This window comes from Tiliqua scincoides, chromosome 2 (genome assembly GCF_035046505.1).
Source record: "Tiliqua scincoides isolate rTilSci1 chromosome 2, rTilSci1.hap2, whole genome shotgun sequence".
Classification (NCBI taxonomy): Eukaryota; Metazoa; Chordata; class Lepidosauria; order Squamata; family Scincidae; genus Tiliqua; species Tiliqua scincoides.
In genome coordinates, this window is record NC_089822.1 from 192,910,723 (window position 1) to 192,931,367 (window position 20,645).

Here is a 20,645-nt window from a genome sequence, read left to right on the forward strand (position 1 = left end):
CAAGCAGTAATCCTGTGGCCAAGTTGGTGTCAGTTTAGTCCCTCAAAGAAGATTGGATGTGTTTGGTAAGGAATGAAGGTATATAAGAGTTTGAGTTGTGGTGATATATTACAAAATGTTCTCAGAGAGTTGCATTGGGCATAAATAGGAAGAGAAAGAAGCAGTAGAATATATAGAGAGGAAGGGAAAACATGTGGATGCTCTATGAAGCTACCTTATGCAGAGATTCAACCTCCACTTTCCCCGGACTCAAACATGGCATTCTATTCAGTATAGCAAACTAGTGCAAATGCTGGTCACACTGCTCCAGTGTATCCCCTTTCATACTGCAGATCTCTATGAGACAATCTCACCAGAAATGAGAGCCCATAACTATCTGTAGCTGTAACTGTAGCTACACAAACTACATTTCTTACTGGATTGCATATGTCAACTACAACTGTTCTGTACTGTGAACTGTGCCATTCCCAGGTCTTTCACTGAGCACCTAACCTAATGAGAAAGCAAAATTGGTTCCACTAAAGTTTATTATGTCATGTTGAGTGGATACACCTTCCTTTCAGGAACTCTATCATTAAGATCCACCCACTGTAAGCTCTAAACTACTGGTGTTGCTCTGCATCTTTTAGATTGTGAACCCTTTTGGGACAAAGAGATATTTAATGATTTGATTTGATTTTGTCAGTAAAATGCTTTGTGAACTTTTTTTTGCTGAAAAGCAGTATATAAATATTCTTATTAATAATAAAATAATTACTATTTTAATTAATTAAAATAATTAAAATAATTGTACATTGTACAACCAATCATAGCATTCCAATCCCTGGATATAAGCTCCTGACAGGAAAACTTCAGTTCAGATTATTTGATGTATGAGTATTGAACTACACAGTATAGGTCTATGGCTTCTCAAAGGGGAACTTTGCTTCTCTCCTGCTGTGGCCGAGTGCTGAGAAAGCAACTTCGTGAAGTAGCTGGTGTGGGTTCTAGACCTGCCTCAGCTCCCACCTCTTCTTTTTTCTCTGCCAAAAGCATTTCTGGCCAGTCATGCAAAAGGAGAGTGTTTTGGTGGTTAGACCAAGCCCCTCGGCTAGGTTCAAACCCATCTTGCCTGACTCCCAGCCTATGTGCAGTGGGCTCTTGGCACCCTCCTTTGCCTGAGGGCTGTGGAGACTCCCCTTCTCTCTCACCCCAGTCCCTTCACTGGCAAAAGGATACCTTTCAGCTGGTGAGTGTCTCCATAGAGACTCACAATTGAAAGACTTATGTGCTGGTTTCACACGATGTCCTCTTCCAAGGGAGCTCCATTCTAACCTTACTCCATGGATGACAAGCTGGGGTTTCTATGGATATTGGCGGCTTACTGGGAGGGCTGCACCAGTGTGGCAGTGCCTGGATTGACAGAATTCAGCAGTCATTGTACTGTCATCAGTGCACCATTGGCATGGTGTCCAACTAGGATTTTGGGCTGTTAATATGTCTGTGAGGCTATTATGGGAAGCAAGGACAGAATTTGAACGCCATTTGAACTTCCATGGTTTTTATGAAGCTAAGGACTTATCTTTTGGAAAGGTAATTCCCCAAAAGGGTTGGGGTGGGAACAGCAAGGGCAATTGCCTGTGCTAACTCATTTCAAAGCATGTGAAGTTCAAAGTCCCCAGTCTCAATAACTGGTGTAGTTTTTCTTCCAGTTTTACCATCAGTTAAGAATGGGTCACACCACTGATTGGATCTTCCACTCTTTTGACACATCTGATTTCCATTTGTGTTCTGAGTAATAATGTGACACACCTGTCACATTGCTTGGCCTATGACTTCACTTTATACCAGGGGTGCCCAAACCCCTGCCCTGGGGCCACTTGCGGCCCTTGAGGCCTCTCAATGCAGCCCTCAGGGAGCCCCCAGTCTCCAATGAGCCTCCAGCCCTCCGGATATTTGTTGGAGCCCACACTGGCCCGACGCAACTGCTCTCAGCGTGAGGGCGACTGTTTGACCTCTTGTGTGAGCTGTGGGATGAGGGCTCTCTCCACTGCTTGTTGTTTTATGTCCATGATGGAGTAGCTGCAGCAAAGGAAAGGCCAGCCTTGCTTTGTGGAAGGCCTTTTATAGGCCTTGAGCTATTGCAAGACCTTCATTCATTCATATGTTCATCTTTAATATATTCATTTATGTAAACTTATGTAAATTTATTCAAATTTTAAATGTAAATCAATTCTTGTTTCCCCTCCCCAGCCCCCAACACAGTGTCAGAGAGACGATGTGGCCCCCTGCCAAAAACTTTGGACACCCCTGCTTTATACAAACACTTTCATCCCACTCTGCCCTTCCTCTCTTGTGTACAAATGAAGGTACTGCTTTGTGTGAATAACAAAGCAGCATTCTCTGTCCCATAAATGTTTACATCAAGGTGCCACTCTGAGTTCTTCTTTTTCCTCCCCTGAAACAGAGATTCCATTCTGGAATAAGCACTGGTGGTAACCAAAACAAAACTCAATAAACACAGCACATTTTCTCATTCAAAGTAGAATTTTGCAGTCTCATGTAGTCTCATTGCAGTCTCATTTTGCAGTCATTTGTAACTGCAAATGACAGAAGCGAAAATACACAAATCTTGATCATATTTCAAGATATGGGAGAGCCCAATTTTCGTGGAGGCTGTCCTTTTAGCAGTAACACCTCAGCACTGCTCAGCAGCTGAGAGCCTGAGGGCCAGATAAAAAGCTTCGGGGTGGGGGGCCACATCCAGCCCCCAGGCCTTATGTTGGACACTGCTGGGCTATGGGATCCACATAGATCTCTGCTGACAAATGACTGCAATAGGTGGAGAAATATGGTGGTGAGTTTTGTGTTTTCACTGAAGGATCCTCTTCCAGACACTTTAATGTGCGCAATTCGCACTCTTAAGGCAGAACTATGCATGATGTTAATGTGTAGAAACTTCCATAATACTTTTCCCCCAGGAATTTTCTTGATTCACAGTAGCAGCAGGTTGTTTCAGATTAAGCAGAGGATTGCAGGGAGGGGGACTATCGAATCCTTTCCTTTCTAACCACTTGTCTGCTCAAAATTGTCCACCCCCCAGCTTCTTTTCTTCCCGAGAGATACAGATCTGGCTAACTGTATGTTTTCTCTCTCAAGGTTAAAGCAACTGCTGGGGTGTGTGTGTCATTTTGAGCAGACAAATGTCTAGAAAGAAAAGCGTTAAACTGCACCTCTTCTCCACATTGCATCACCTGATAAAAGAAAAGGGGCTGAGGAAAGAATCATGAAACTAGGTATATGGTGTTCTGGCCTTCAGCCACTGTACCATGCCAGGTCTCATAAGTTTTTCTAGCTTACCATCTGTCAGACAGCTAATATTTATCTGGTAAAGTTACATCATTATTACAGTAGGGCTGAATGTATGGATCTTTCTGGGTGGGAATGATCCTGTGGTGCATCTGTGAAACATTCCCTTTTCATCTGGGTGGCTAGAAACTGAGAACCTCAAAACAGGAAATAAGGACACTGTACAACAGTGGCTTTAGGAGGCTCCCAACCTTTAGAAGACTGTGGACCACTGAGACACAAATTAGAATCCTCATGTATAGCATCCAACCCTTTGCCCCTTCATCCTTACCCCCTCCCTGTATGGCTGAATGCAGACCCTGAGTGGTGCTGCAGGCCCAGTGTGGCATGGCACGGAAGCTGACGCCAAGGCAGGACGACCCAGAAGAGCTGGCCAGCAGCTGCAGGAGCATGTGCCTCTCATAAACTGGCAAAGGAGCATGCTAGCAGCCTTGCACTTCTGCAGCTGCCAGCAGATTTTTCCATGATGTGCCAACCTAGGCCCCATTCATCTCCCAGCCATATGAGTTTGTGCTGGAGTTCATGCAAGAGCCAGGTGGCCCAAGAAATCATTGGCACACAGGCAAGGCCCAGAAGGGGTGGGGCTGGCCCATGAGGTGACACTATGCCATAGGGCAATGACTGTACTGGGTCTTACATCCCCTTGGGACACCTCTGATCAGAAGCACTTATTACAGAATATAGATCTTTTTGGTGGGGAGGGTTGAGAATTTGCAGACCACTTTTCAGGTTCTGGTGGATCACCTGTGGTCCATGGACCACTGGTTGGGAACCACTGCTGTACAAAGATTGCTGGGTTGAATGCTTGAACCAGGCCTGAACACTAAAGCATAGAAAACAAACTGGAGTCAAGATTCCCAGTCCTATGTTTTAATTAGGTTTGGTTTGAACTTTTATGACCACACAGGGCTTTAGTCCAACAACATTTGTATTTTCTCTCACTATTTCTTTCACTGCAGACCCTACTTGTTGTGCTGAAAGATTCCTCCTGCTTTGCCTTCCCTTATCTTATGCTCATATTTCCCCACAATCTCAGACTGGACCTTTCACCCTGCTGCAAGGGAAACACAAGCAGCTTACACAGTCTCAAAAAGAAGGAAGAGGACATAAAGAAAATCTGTTTCCATGCATGCAAAGTATTTCCACTCATTCAGGACTAAGAGTTTGAGAGAAAACAGATCTCAGAAATACATGGATTAGGGGCTACAAAAGAATGAATTACTACATTGCTATGGTCGAATCCACACCCTACATTCTGTACTGTGTCATTCTGTATCCCTTGGATTCCTCAGTCTATGTGGTCATTGGGCAGCCCTTCTTGTTGCCATTCCTATGTGCAGTTTTGTCAGTCTGAGATAAGGAAGAAACTAAGGAGGAGGACAAGGGAAGATGCAAGTATATTTTGGGTCCAGGGAGAAAACAAGTGCAGCAGCAGGGTTGCGGATGGCAAAAGAATAGAATGAACTTTTTGTTGAAAAGCAGTATATTAAGAATAATAGAGACCAAGGGCCCAATCCTATCCAACTTTCCAGCACCGATGCAGCCTAGCCAATGAGGTATGCACTGTATCTCACAGTGGAAATGCAGTCATGGAGGCCTCCTTAAAGTAAGGCAACATTTGTTCCCTTATCTCAGGGCTGCACTGCAGCTGCATTGATGCTGGAAAGTTGGTTGGGATTGGGCCCAAAGATGGTATAAGTGTGGTCTGGTGGAGAAAGGAATAATTCAATGGAAGGGAATAGCAGGGATGCTGTAGAGTGGATAGCACAACTGGGTCTGGGCAAGTAAGGAAGAGGGAGCATGTGAGGGGCTGGTCTTGATGCTGTGTCACTCCTTGCCAATACCATACATCAAGAATTCCCTTGATACACATTTTTTTAAAGTAGGCAAGGACAGTTATTTTGAATTTGGGTTAATCAAAGTACTCCCTAATCTTGATCTTGATCCAGTCTTGATCTTGATCTAGTCTTGATCCACTCAGCTACAATCCTATACACACATTCCTGGGAATAAGCCTCACTGAATTTAATGAGACTTATTTTTCCTTTCCTTTATTATTATAAGTAAGTAAGGGCCCAATCCTATCCAAGTTTCTAGTGCAGCCGAAATGCAGCCCCAAGGAAATGGAACAAACATTCCCTTGCCTGGAGGAGGCCTCGGTGATTGCCCCCCCAACCACAGGGTGCAGACCATGCCCCATTGTGCCAGCTGCACCAGTGCTGGAAAGTAGGATAGGATTGGGCCCTAAGTAAGTAAATGAATGAATGAATTTAATGAGACTTTTTAGTAGCTAGCCATTGGATTGCACTGCGTGTTTCATTAGGTGACACAAAGTTCTAGCATTATGAGAGAGACACAGAAATCCTCTTTCTACAACATTCACAATTCTAGAAGTCTTTAACCATGCCCTCTTAATGCCTTCCCTATTAAAGAAGTTGTTCCACATCCTTCTCAGTGCATGTTGCCCTTTTCGGTACCTGTTCCAGAACCCGGATGGAGGCCTACCAGAACTACGCAGAGTCTTCTGAGTGTGTCCACACATTTGATTTTGCATTACACTTGCTCATTAATTACCAAACTTGGCAATAAATTATCTTAAGATACATTTCATTTTATTTTCAATACCATTGTTAATAATTTCCAACACAGAACTTGCCTCCCCTCCCCCCTTTTTCTGTAGCATGCTGGAGCTGACATTGTCAACAAGTTTTCTGCCACAACCCAGAGATCTCTTTCCTGGGTCATTAGAAAATGAAAAATTCTACAAAAATTCTAAAAATGCTTCGCTCATAAAAATGCATCACTATAGAAAACTTATTAGTTCTTTATGACCTTTTATTTTCCTCAATTTATCCAAAACAAAGAAATTTCTTTTGTAAAACTAAGTATTTCTCTTATTATAAGTAATACTATATGTAATCTGCAGCAGCAATATACAACCTTCAGGCTGTTTGGCTATTTCTTTAGGTGCTCTCTGATAACCGTATCTGTTTTGTGACTCAACCTATCTTTCTTATAATTATCTCTACCAACCTGTAGTGTTAGTTACATCAATCATGAAAGATTTTGTAACAAATTAGCTATCATGGGAGATAAATGTTTGCTTTTAATTAAGCATCTAGCAGCTTCTTTAGAAGGAGCTAAGGAAGCACTAAAATATCGAGGGCCAAATCCTATCCAGTTTTCCAGCCCTGGTGCAGCCATGTCAATGGGGCATGCACTACATTTGGTGGTGGGGTAGTCATGGAGGCTTCCTCAAGGTAAGGGAATGTTGGTTCCCTTACATCGGAGCTGCATTGTGCTTGCATTGATGCTGGAAAGTTGGATAGGATTGGGCCCTTAGGCTACGATCTTCAAGTGAGTGGGCACCATTGAGCATAGTGAGGCTTGCTTTTGAGTAGACATGCCTTGGATTGCATTGCTAGTTAATCAAAAAATTACATAACTAACAGTGGCAGGGGTAGTGGGAGCCTATTTGGGAGAGCCAAGTGTCTTTGAATCTGTAATATGCTGAAATAAATACTCTTAAACCTCTGTAAATTGGAATGCTTCTACCACTATTTTTCCATCTATATTTTGATGCTGAAATATTCACCTGTTATGGATGAATGACATATTTTCTTTTAATTAAAAAAAATTAATTTAAAACGTAATCTTCCATTGATGCCAATATTTACAACACTTTCATTCATGCCATTCTTTTCACTGGCAGGCAAGTCAAACTATTTTTTTAAACACAGGGGAGTGTAAATGCAGATATAATCAGTGCTGCTATACAATCCACAGCCTCTTTTGTCACCAGAAATGCATCAGTTTGGTAACTGTGTGTGACTTCCTCTTGCTTGGCAGTTGCAAGTATTATGCTCAGCCTTGACCAGGGGTTCATAACCTGTTGCATCTGCACCCCAAGGGATGTGCAGGTGGTGGTCTGGGGTCTAGGTGGTGCATGAAGTGCTTCTTGAATTAAGAAAAAAATTGCCTGGATACACTTTTTTTTTTTTAACTAGGCAAGGACAATTTTTTTTAAAATTTGGTTTGAATTTGGCCCTGACTACTGATGATCTATTTCCTGATTGGCCACAATATTTATTTCCATTGTTTTCACAGATTTTCCTTGTGAGTTGTTTTTTTAATGTCCTCAGATCCTATGAAGCAATATATTTCAAAAATTAAATATTTGTAAATGATTAAAATTTAATGTTGTATTTTTGAAGTTCCACTTTTTTTGTCTCATACTCTATGTTCAAATGTAATTTCAGAAAAATAGACCAATAATATAATGATGATAGAAATAAAATAAATCTATTTTGCAGGCGTGTGTGAGCAGCTCAAAATTCTTCTGAGGGTGCAAGAGGAACAAGAGAGTGACAGCCCAATCCTATCCACACTTTCCTGGGAGTAAGCCCTATTAACTCTAATGGGACTTACTTCTGAGTAGACATGCAGAGGATTGGGCCCTAAGAACTGCTGACCTAGACAAAGTAACACTGTTCCCAATATCCCAACCTTTTTAATAGTCCAAGTGAGCACAGACTGAATGACTTCTGATTGAGGGAGTGCAGTTTTGTTGAGAAAATTACTTTGATTATGAAATATCATGGTAGGCTTAGTAAAATCTGTCTGTGTTGACAGCTCCCCCCTTTCCCCCATGATTGGAGTATTGACAGATACACTCTAAAGGTAGTTGCATTGAGAATTACAACACATAAAAGGCAGCCGGACACGTCACTTCTCACCCAGGTTTCCTTACCATGTTTATAGACGTCTCTGCCTCCGGGAAACTGTGGAGAAAGGTTTTTGACACCCACCCCGGAAGAAAGTGCTGCACTGTACTGTACTCTAGTGATCTCAGAAGAGATTTCGTAGACAGGACTGAAACTAATTGAACATACTGAGTTGCTGTGCGGGCGCATGATCGGGAATACTCTCACCGTGCACAGGCACACTGCGAGCCAATCCAGCACCAGCTTCCCTCCACAACCCTCACACAAGTGCGCGAACTCCCCGTCCTCCCATTCCAACCAGTGGGCGGTGGGTGGGTGCGCTGGAAAGGCCAGTTTGGCGGAGGAGCACAGATGGGACCCTATTTGGGGGGGGGAGGGGAACTGATGGAGCTCCGGAACCTCGTGGGATCGCGAGTTGGCAGGCAGGCATCTCTCAAGCTTTTCTGTCAACCCTCGATCGCGGAGCTTGTCCCTTTCTTCAGGCACGGGGAAGAAAGCGAGAGCTGGGCAAGACCTTCCTACCCCACTCTGCGTCCCCCGTTTGCCTGGCTCTTGTCATTAGCGATCCTCTTTCCCATGGGGGGGGGGAATTCCTTTTCTTCTGGGACCGAGCACTGTCCACTGTGAAGGGGCGAGCTGGCACGCAAAGGATAAAAGGCAGGGCGGGCGTAGGGATCTGGAGAAGGCTGTCAGGATGGAAGGCGGCCGATGTAGTAGGTAGTCAGTGGCACGGGAAGACTGTCTTTTGGCATGGTTGATCCTGTTGTGGCTCCTGGCAGCTGCTTCGTGGGGGCAGTTAGGGGGATGTGAGGGGATCTACTTCCGAGTAAACATGCCTAGGATTGGGCATCATGCAAGAAATCATCTAAGTCCCATCCCAGTCTGATATCCCATCATGGATGTCCTGTTCCTTATGATTTCAAGTTGAATTTCTTTGCAAGCAAGCCCCTTGAGGTGCTCAGCTAAAAAGACATGGAAATGACTCCATCCGTGCTGTACTTTGTTGCAGCAGGAGCCAGTGGATGGAGAAGGTCCTCTTTAGTTCCTAGACAAGGCAAAAGACAGATCTATCTATCTATCTAGTCTGCCTGGCAGCCGCCTGCCTAGGTGTTTCACGCAACCCTGCATCGTGTTTCTGGTCCTCAGAGGAAGATTCATTGACCAGGGACTCTGTTCTTCCTTCCTCCTGTAGATATTTGGTTTTAAAACTGAAACTCGAAATAAGCAGGTCTGCATGTTGTTGCAAAGAGGCATACTCTCCAGTGACTACACATGCTGCCCCCATGCCAGGCACTTGTTCAGGTAGAGACTTTGGGGGGGGGGGGCGATGATGTGCAACCCTGGCTTTCGAAAATCTCAGTCTCACGAGCCAGCAGCAAAGACTTCAGAGACGGGGAAATAAACGCACTGCGGTTAGCAGCTGGAAGGAAAGAGAATCGGTCTTTACTCTCCCCTTCCTCTCCTCCTGGAACTGATTTCGATGGTCTGAACGCAGCTCCGACCCCTAAGAGCCGCCTGAGGGCGCGGCGAAAGACCAGGCAGGGTTTGGAACCAGTCTTCCTTTCTGTGTCTGGATGCGCCTCTAGGAAGAGCCCTGGCGCTTGGACGAGCTGCCTGCCGCTCTTCTCAGTCTTTGGACACTCCCGAAGGGCAGTAAAAATGTACCAGGAGGATCTCTCGGAATTAAAAAGGGGAGGGGGGGAGACCTTCCGAATGCAGCTTCCTGCTGAAGGGCTGCAGTTGCAGTCTTTGATGAAATCAAAACCTTTGGATTAAAAATAAATTAAGGAGTGGATTAAGGCTAAGAGAAATGGAGAAATAAACTAAGAAATTTGTTGAAGAATAAATAAATAAGTTTTGCAAGCAAGGTGGGGGCGTTTTCTGCTATACCAACTTGAAACAAGAAAGGCATGAAAACAAATTCTGTTCAGGAAATGTAGAATAATCTGATTATTTATGGTAATACTACCTGTATTAGTCAGAATCATCACCTCCCTCTGCCTCCCCCCGCCCCATCTCTCAAATGACCTCAGTATATTCAGGCCCAAATTTCCAGGATATCCAGTCCAGGCATGCTCAGGTGCCCAGAGTTGATATCCTTTAAACTGAACTATTAGCCAGTTGCAATCCGCCACTCTGGTGATTTTGGGGAGGTTAAGAAGGAGTTTCGGTGCAGTTCTTGCTGGAAGAATGAGACCCTGAACAGGCTTTTCACACAAATGTTGGTGCTTTCAAGGAGCTGGAGATGACAAATTAAAAGGCAAAAATCCTCCACCATGGTCACTTTTCACGTCAGTGGTTGTCTCTTGCTGAACAATTTCTCCATCAATTTCTCTGGATTAGAAAAGATCCGAAATATCCAGCATGATTTCTCTGGATTAGAAACGAGGTTCCAGATGGACACTGGTGGAGCTCCCTGCCCAGAGTCCCTTATTTCCAGTTCATGGGAAAACCCCACTTCTTGCTGGGCCCTTTACCTGATGGTCCTATTGTGCCTGGAGTCCTTTGTGTTCCCTGGGAATTTCTCAGGCCTTCCTTTCCATGGAAAACAAACCCTCTTCAAGGACTTTCGCCTTCCCTCCCCCCCGTCCCGTCACTACTATCTGCTGAGTAATTTGCCCCGTTTGAATTCGCCCCAGTGGCTCCCACTTTGATTCCTGCACTTTGAAATGCAAACCTGCCCCTGGATGCAAATACTCCCGAGAGGTTGGCCCAATAAAAAGGCCTTTCTTCAGGGAGGTGCCTGCGGGGGGGGGGAGAAGAGAAACCTGCCCAAGAGGTTCAGGTGAAGGGCTGATCAGGAAGAGGCAGGCCCGGGAAGAGCTCAGGCACACGCACTATGCGCGCAGGGCCAGCCGGGGATGATGTATGTGGGCTACCTGTTGGATAAGGACGCCGGCAACATGTACCCCAACCCAGTCAGGCACCCCGGCCTGAACCTGCCCCCGCAGAACTACGTGCCCGTGCCTCCCCAGTACCCGGACTTTGCCAGCTACCACCACGTGCCCGGCATCAGCGGCGATCCTCACCACGGGCAGCCGGCGGGCGCCTGGGGCTCCCCCTACACCCCGGCCAAGGAGGACTGGCACTCCTACGGCGCGGGAGCCCCTTCGGCCGTGGCCAGCCAGGGGCAGCTCGCGTACGGCCCTGCGGAGTTCAGCCCCATCCAGCCGCCGGGCTCGGGGCTGCTGCCTCCGCCCATGAGCGGCTCGGCGCCGCCGCTCTCGCCCAGCGCGCAAAGGCGCACGCCTTACGAGTGGATGCGGCGCAGCGGGCCCGCCGGCGGCAGCAACAGCGGTAAGGAATCGCTCCTCTCTGCGGCGCGGGGGCGGGGGCCGCGGGTCGCAGGCGGGATCCGCTCTGCCTCTGCCACTTGCCCGCAGCAGCAGCAGCAGCCTTGGCCGGCGACTTTTATAGGATTGACTTTGCATTAGCGCTCGCCCGTCAACTTGTAGACACAAGAGTTTGTGGGCGAACGGGCAAGGAAGCAGGCTCCACTGCAAACCCAGGGCCCCTGCCTTCACACGTTACCACATTCCTGCACAGAGAGCACTTCCGCGGTGCGAACGCGTGTAGAGCGTCACGTGCAGTTCGCCCACCTCATCTTCACCACTGATAAAAGATTGCTCCGTTCATGACTCATGGCCTCCCCGGTAGACCTGATGTGCCTCATGGATTCAGATGCTGGAATCCTAGGCGCACATTTCGGGGAGTAAACCCCACACAGTGGGACTTGCTTCTGAGTAGACATGCAGAGGATTGCGCCCTAAACTGCCTCCGTTTAAGCCAGCTGGGAATATGTCCCATTTATCTCCACATAACCTAATTCCAGCTGAGCATAAGCTTCACCATGGCTAGATTCAAGCCAGGCCGACAGTCAGGATTCTAGAGGTGGGTGGGCAACTCTTTTTTTCAGGGTGGGCAATTAGGTCAGGTGTATATACTGGTGTGCAAAATGGGAGCGTGGGCAAACTGCTGACTCAAGGTGGGCTATGCTCACCCCTGACCCCCCCCCCCCAGCTATGGTCCTGATTCAAGCCAAGGGCCATAACCCAGAACTGGTAGGAATGGTTAAGTCCTTTTGATTCCAGTGTGATGAAGAGCCCAGTCCTATGTATGTCTACTCAGGATTAAGTCCCACTGTAGTCAGTAGGGCTCACTCCCTGGTTAACTGTCGTTGGATTGCAAGCAGTGCAATGTGGTCAGGATCTTAAGCGGTGATCTCCGGATGGTGGTCACCATGTAGAGGATCCATGTTAGTCTCTTTGAATATGACACAGCATGTTTACCTGGAAGCAAGTCTTATTTGTAGACTTTATATAGCCACGTTTATAGACATTATATAGTACTTGGGTGTAACCCTAGCATCAAGCAGGCTTTCCTGGCAATAGGTGCTAGGGGAGTTCCAAAGCAATAAGATGGAGTAACAATGAAGTGTAAAATGGCTCTTAATATTAAGAATAATTAGATCCCACTTTTCAAGAAAAAAATTCACAAAGTGGTTTACAAAGCAAAATGAATGAATACCCTTCTATGGATTGTGGTCTTGGGCCACTTGCTTTGTTCATGCTCATCTGCATTTTAAGGGGTAATTGAAACTACCCAAAACCTATGTTTTGTCTCAGACATTTCAGTATCTTTGACAAACACTTCACCCAGATTCTGGAACTACTAAGCACTGAGTCACACAAGTTAATTTTTCTCTCAAACAGTCAATGGCAGTAAACAGCATCATTCCTGCTCTAGCTTACTGACAGTTTCTGCAAGTAAATATTGTCATTCAGTGTGACTTCTCTAAGGCAGAATCAAATCACAGAGATTGCAAAGGCTCTTGGAAACTTGGAAAGCAATCACAAACCCTTTTTTGGGAACATCCAGGAGAAAGGCCCCAGAGTGCAGGTTAGCACCCTTATCAGGGTGAATGATTTAACTTTTTCTCATCAAATTGAAAAGGTGAAAAATCCCTTCTTGTCTTAATAAGGCCATACATCTGAAAGGCCATTTTACACATTACTTTATTAATATAAGGAAATGAAACCGGTCCATGTTTGGAAAGGTATGCACAAATGCACGTTTGGTTGTTACGTTCATCAGTCATACAGCTGATGACTTTATTAATTCCTCAGGCCCTGGGGCATTGTGTTTGTAGTTTTGTTCTTGCTGAAAGTGTGAGGGAGACAAACACATGTTTTGAAAAATATGGTCAAAGTATTCATGTTTCAGTTTCCAACTAGATGCACACATATTTTAAAGTACATCTTTTTGTTTTGCATACTTGTGAAGTGGCTTTGTGTGAACACAGAAAGATGCACGCATTCATTTGTCTGTGTGCAACATGCAAAGAATTCTGAGGCAGAGTTATAAAACATGATGGCGGACATAACCTTAAATAGCCATACCCCATCTCTTCTTGCTCTGTTACAAGGAATCTAGGCTGCAATCCTATCCATACTTTCCTGGGAGTAAGCTCCATTGACTATAATGGAACTTACTTCTGAGTAGACATGCAGAGGATTGGGCTCCTAGGCAGGCTTCTAATATGATATTCATTTGAGTGCAATGGTTTATTTAATTTATAGTGACTGTAGAAACTGTTGCCTTATCATTGAACATTTTTCCTATTTCTGAGCTGAGGTTATAGTTCTTTTTCAGGTACCTACTAGAGGTGGTGAGAGTATGGCAAACTAGCTTTTTACAGTGAATTGAGGTAGATGGATGGAATTGGCTAAAATTTCCTAATTTTGTTTTCATGGAAATGCACGTAAAAACGTGGACTTAGTTTAAGTAAGACTGAGCAAGAGGAAAACTAGCTCTCCTGATGAATACTCACAAATTGATGGAACCATTCCATTGATGAGATGCTTTTGCAAATGTATACAAAAGGATAGGGGGAATAAGATGTAAGGGGATTTCTACATCATTATTACATGTATTCCATCTTTCTTCAATGTAACTCATGGTGGTAAACATGAGATTCTCAGGCATTTCCTAGTACAGTTATTGACCAAACTCAGACTTGCTTAACCTAGAGAAGGTCACTGCATAATGCATCTTCAACTACAGTTCTGGTAGCATGTAAGGAATTTTGGGATACTTAAATCCTAGTCTTCATCACCCTCATTCTGTTTCAGTGACTGTTAATGCGCTCACTCCAGCCTGGACTGATCAACTGACTGGAATCTGAAAAAAAATGTGTTGGGTGATGGTGATTGCTGTAAGCTGTATACATGGAATCTCCTTGTGTGCAAAGAAATATAAGTGGCTTTGGCACTGCTGTATGGAAGACCTGCTTGCTTTGAAAAATAGGTAGCACCTGTTTATGAAAGGAATGGCCCTGTGGATATCCAAGGGTATGCTTCATTTTTTGTGAAAATTATAAATATACCACACAGTGTGTGTGTGGGTGTTTACAAGAAACTGCAAATACCTAATGCACATATTTAAGATCACTAAATGCAGATTACGTGCCCTTTAATAGTCTTTAATCATCCTGCTGTATTCACAGTCAAAGTACTAAAGGGGAGGATTTTCCTACTTTTCAATACATGAGGTGAAGTGGGAATTCTCTAATCCACATCAGTGAATATTAAGTACAAAACCGTGGAGGTTGTTCTGTGTTAATTGAGAATATCAGAGAGGGATGTGTCAGTGGTGTAGAAGAGTGTGATTTTCTGTGGGAAATCGGGGGGCATTGTAAGAGAAGGATGTTTCTCAGTGCGCTTCTCAGTTTCTCAAGCTGCTTCTCAGTGTGAGATGTAGAAACCTCTTCAAGGTGTGAATGCTTATGCCACAGTTAGTCTAACAAATTCACTGACGTAAGCTTTTGTGGATTTGAGTCGAAGAAAGTGGAACTCTCAATGTGTGATTTGCGTTTTTGGATTTGTCCTGCTTTGCTAGTTGTTTTGTTATCCTTCACGGACTTTAGAGCAGTGGACATGCAGATTATCCCATTTTCTTCCACAACCTCATGATGAGGTAGGTGAGCACAGGTCTCCCTGATCCAACCAACTCCAGTACTCTCTGCCCAGTGCCTTACACAGGTTCTAGTCATCTAAAATGAGATTGAGATTTCAGAATGCCCCGATCCATGGCAAAAGGTACTATACACACTTCATAAGCGAATTCTCCATTATTTTCTGTGGGTGGGAAAAGCCAACACAACTGAGGGGAACCTGGATTCTTCTCCTTGTTCAGCCATGAATGTCAGTGGGTGACCTTGGGTCAATCATGATCTCTAAGCCTAACTTAGGCCCAATTTTCCAGTGCCGGTGCAGCCATGCCAATGGGGTGTGCACTGCATCCTGTGGTCGAGAGGCAGTCACAGAGGCCTCCTCAAAGTGGGGGAACATTTGTTCCATTACCTCGGGGCTGCATTGCGGCTGCACTGGTGCTGGAAAGTTGGATAGTATTGGGCCCTTCTCTCACAAGGCTGTGGTTGGAATAAATGGGGATGAGAAGGATAATCTATGCTGACTTGCAGCTCAATCCTATCCTTGCTTTCTTGGGAGTAAGCCCCATTGACTCTAATGGGGCTTACTTCTGAGTAGACACTCATAGGACTGGGCTGTTGAGCTCCTTGGAGAAGGGTGGGATATATCAATGCCATGGTAAATAAAAATGCTTGCAAGCCACAGAGCATGTCCTGAGGCATAGGACAGAAAGGGTGCGCGTGCCCCTGCCAGAGGCCTTTCCCGACACTCCAGATTGGCTCCTCAGCTGGCACCTGGGGAGGAGAACTCCCTGCTCCTTGGCGTGCTGGGCAAAGCCTCTCCCCTCCTGTGCTGTGGTCAGTGCTGAACTCTTGAACCCTGAGCGGGCAGGAGCTGCTCGGTGGGAAAGTGGAAGTCTCTCCCCAGGGAAACGCAAATGAACAGGCTGGGGGAAGGCCTGCAGCGCTGAGCAGTTCAAAGGCGGCAGGGAGGAGACGGAGTCAATCCCTGGAAGGGGTGCCAGCGCCTCCCTCCATTTGCAAGCGTGCCCCTTTGTCATGCACAGGGGCCTTGGTGCTGCCCCCAGCGGCCCCACTTGGGGGGCTAGGAAGCTGCCCTTTGAAGTGGGGGTATATCCAGGCAAGCCTAGCCGTGGAGCAGGCCTTGGGTTGCTTCCTACCTCTCCAAGCATGGGAGGCCTCGCCTGCTGCTCTTTTCACCCCAGTGACCTACAGGTGCTGGGTGTCAGCTGTCAATTCCGACATAATTTGGATCAGCTCGTACATGGAAGCTGGTTCAGGGGATGAAAGCTGCCCCCCCTTCAAATCTGTTTGGAAAAATGACTTTGAAAATCCAGAATGTTTGGAACATGTTGCAGGATAAACCAGGCATCCAAGTTCCCATTAAGGACAGACCAGGGAAATGAGGCACTTTGAAGCCCTGTTGGCTTCAGTGCATCTGGCAAAACGTTCTGCAACCCACAACGTCCAAACCTTTCTCGTTTTGAGAAAATGAGGCGCTTTTTATTCACCTTTCCACCCCTCCCCCAAATAAGGATGCTTTCACTTATCACAAAATCGGCACCGGTTTAGCAAAGTGAGGACTGCTCAGTCAAATTTTGTGCTGTATCACAAACGTATCAAACAAAAGTAAAATGACAGCAAATATACTAACAACCAAAGCAGATTTTGAATTGCTTCGCATTTCATGTAGGGCTGATGATTTTCTATTTGTGTGTGGGTTGAATGAAAGCTGGTGTGTAGGAGACAGGAAGATTTTTATTATTTTAATAATGGTTCTTGAGTCTTGGCTTTAACCAGATATAATTCACATGGCTTTCTTGGCAAGCATGAAAGGAAAACAAATTATCCAAGACATCATTTAGATTCATAGTATGAGGAATCTGAACTGAACATGTAGGTTAGCCAGTCTCATTGCTTGCAGTGAAGTAGGTCTTCCTGAAAATGCTACTACAGTACAGTACTTTCATGGTCTGGGACAGCCATTTTCAACCAAAGTGCCATGGCACACTGGAGTGCCGTGATTGATCCACAAGCGTGCCACAGGAATTTGGGGGAAGGTCATTTATTAGAAGGGCCAATGGGAGATGTGAGCCTCCCCCCCCCACCCCGGCAGCATGGTGTGCCTTGTCAGTTGTCAAAAACCTGGTGGTGTGCCTTGACCATTTTAGTGCCTTGTCAGTGTGCCCTGAGATGGAAAAAGTTGAAAATCACTGGTCTAGGAGGTATACAGAGCTCCATGCTACTAAAGTACAGCCTTGAACCTGGATCCTACAGGAGCTTCAAACAATTCTTTACTCACATACTGTAAACTGCTGTAGGAAACCAACAAGAAATTGGCTGCCTCTGCAGATAATATGTGAATGGATGTTAGAATCAAGTCTGAGACAAATTTCTGGTAGGTTCAGGGATCTCTGGTACTCACACATCTCAGATCTGACCTTTTACATGTTTTCTAAAGATACATGTTTTCCACTTTCTAATATCATTTTAAAAAACACAAACATGGAAAACTAACACTGGGAGCATTCTGGAAAGTATTACAGTAAATAAGATTACCCAGTTTGCTAATTGAGTCAGAGAAGGGAAGGCTGTGGTGATCCACCACACAGTAGCGATGTGGGGAGGGGGGGGGAATGGTAAGTACTGCAGGCCCACAAAGCACTGTGTAAGCATCCCCTCCCATTTGCTGTTGGAGCCATTAGGGGCAGCGACAGCAACATGCAGGATATGCTTTGGTTTGGCAAGCACCTTCACGTTGCTGCTTAGAGTGGCTCTGACAGAGAGTGGGAGAGGACAATTACATGGTGCATTGCAGCAGCTGCAACACTTAACATTTTGGCCCCCTCAGCTATGCTACAGCTACCACATTATAAAGCCGATCAAAGGATGTGTATTTTGTGCTTAAAAATAAAACCCTGCACCAAGAAATTTTGGATTCTGCATCCTGTTTATTTTGCACAATGTATTCTGTGTATGTTAGTTGTGAGGAGGTGCAAGCAGCTTTACTGGGATTGAAGTCTGGACTTCCAACCAATGGGAATTCCATCACAACCTCTTTTGGTTCAGAGACTTTGGCTGCAATCCTATCCACACTTACCTAGGAGTAAGCCCCATTGACTACAATAGGATGTGCTTCTGAGTAGATATGGATAGGATTGGGCCCTTCATCAGATATGGTCTACACATTTTAAAACCAATCTTCCCAGCTGCAAGAGCTAAAAACTTGCAAACAAACAAGCAGAACAGGTGAAAACTGAAATTAAGCAGAAGTACCAAACTGCAACTTTTTTTTCTTTTTTCTTTTTCTTTTTTTTTTGCAGTTGTACAAAATATACCATCCTAGTGGCTGATTTCTTTGCTAGTATTCTCTGCTTCATAATAACATGAATGCACTTTTACTACTGTCTGTCATATGAATGATGAGGAGGTATGGTGGAAACAGTCCTTGCTTCTAATTAATGGGGCTATGAATAGAGTCATATGTTATAGTTATGTTCTTTCTGTTAGATACTGACTTGTGTGTGTGTGTGTGTGTGTGTGTGTGTGTGTGTGTGTGTGAGTCATATACAGTATATGACTTCTCTGTACTAATAGTTTATCGTGACTGGATGACTTGAGCTAAGATGCCTTTGGCTTGCACAAAAGGCAAGTTTTGAATAGCAGTTCAGCATAGGTACATGATGGTTCACTACTATACAACATGTTCACATACCGTATGGCATGTTTGCGACACCCAGTGCTAGTGCTGATGGTCAGCGCCAGCACTGGCCCAGCTCAGTGGTTGGTCTGCAGAACTCCCTGCCAGAGGATGTGGTGATGGCATCTGGCCTAGATGCCTTTAAAAGGGGATTGGACAAATTTCTGGAGGAAAAATCCATTACGTTTTACAAGCCATGATGTGTATGTGCAACCTCCTGATTTTAGAAATGGGCTACGTCAGATGCAAGGGAGGGCACCAGGATGCAGGTCTCTTGTTATCTGGTATGCTCCCTGGGGCATTTGGTGGGCCGCAATGAGATACAGGAAGCTGAACTAGATGGGCCAATGGCCTGATCCAGTCGGGCTGTTCTTATGTTCTCAGGATTTGGCCCTTAATGTTCTTTACCTTTTGGCCATACTTCATGGTACATCAGTAACATAATCAGACTTACATGCTTAGTTTTTCAGCCTAAGTAACAGTTCGATCTGAATTCAAGCAGTGTGGCAGGAGGGCATTTTTGAACTCTTTGCCCTGTCAAATCTCAACCCCCTACCCAGGCCTAATTCACTTTCCAGGGTCAACGCAGACTTGTACTAGCGATTCAGCTAGCACAGGTCTGAATTAATCCATAGATGCTGCTGGGTTTTGTCCTGGGGACAAATGTCCTCTTACCCCAGGGAGACCTCTAGCAGCTGAAAATCCCCTGCAGGATACAGTGGTAGCCATGCCCTGCATCACCGTACGGGAATTTAGATAAAATTGGGCAGTTGTGACACATTTTGGGCCTTTCATGAATAGTATGTTCATCTTGTTTATCATGCTTACTTCACTAAGGATCTTCAGGGTAGGTGGCACATAGAGAACATGAAATAATTAATCCGGGTGGTTAAGTATTCTTTTTAACTAGTAAAGAGTCTGAGGCATTGGAGAGTTGGAGGCCTATCCAACTTTCCAGTGCCAATGCAGCCATGCCAATGGGGTGCGTACTGCATTCTGTGGTGGTGGGGGCAGTCATGGAGGTCTCCTCAAAGTAAGGGAACATTTTGGGGATGCACTGTTGCTGCATCAGCGCTGCAAAATTGGTTAGAATTGGGTCCTGATATAATACTTGATATTGCTCATCAAAACTGGAGCCAGATTATGTTTTAAGATCTTGGGGAAGAAAAGAAAAGAGTGTGTTATTTTGCGCTGTGGTGAAAAACAATAAAAGCAAAAACAACTTCATAGCAGTTTCATGGAGTATGTCTTTGTGGTGCTTTTGTGCAGATGCTTTTGCTTTGCGCTGGCAAGAGCTGGCTGATCCAGGGTATTTAAGTTTCAGCTTCTGGACAGACCTCTGGAACAGAGTGTACATGCTCTTCTATTAAAGCCTTTAATGTTTTAAGATTTTTAAAAATATTAATAAAGTAACCTGCTCAGGCATATGGTTAACAAGCATCACAGAGGGAAAAGTTTTCAGTGAAATGGTATGATGAAATAATTAATCATCCTGAATTAACAGTTGGCACTTTACTACAACAGGATTAGGAAATTAGAATTTTCCCTACAAGTATGAACAGTTTAATTAGTTATAAATCATAATACTCTGAAGGCTGTAAATTAAAGGCTGCTGCTCAACCTCTCCTTGAATAAACATCTACTAGGATGTATTCTGAGGGCTGCTGCAATATAGTGTTCTAATGTTATCACATCTTACTGAGGGAGAAATTGGAAACTTTAGAGGTTATTTAGGCTGTATCTCTGTGCATGCTTATCTGGGAGTAAGCTCTGTGAGTCTAGTGGGACTTCTGAGTAAATAAGCATAAGCATGCTTTGCATATGGTCAAGGTACAGAAGATGAAATTATTAAAAGCATGTATCACCATGATTCTACACCACTTTCAATCCAATTGATTTTAATGAAATTTATTTCCATGTAAGA

At 44.9% G+C, this 20,645-nt stretch overlaps 1 protein-coding gene across 1 annotated transcript in view; it reads left to right on the forward strand.

Annotated features, from left to right (window-relative positions):
• Positions 1-10,936: 10,936 nt before the first annotated feature.
• CDX1 (caudal type homeobox 1) overlaps positions 10,937-20,645 on the forward strand; it is a 40,802-nt gene continuing 31,093 nt past the window's right edge. Inside the window, exon 1 of the mRNA XM_066616986.1 lies at positions 10,937-11,369. Within this exon, the coding sequence (XP_066473083.1) occupies positions 10,937-11,369 (433 nt within the window). The remainder of the gene's footprint in view (positions 11,370-20,645) is intronic.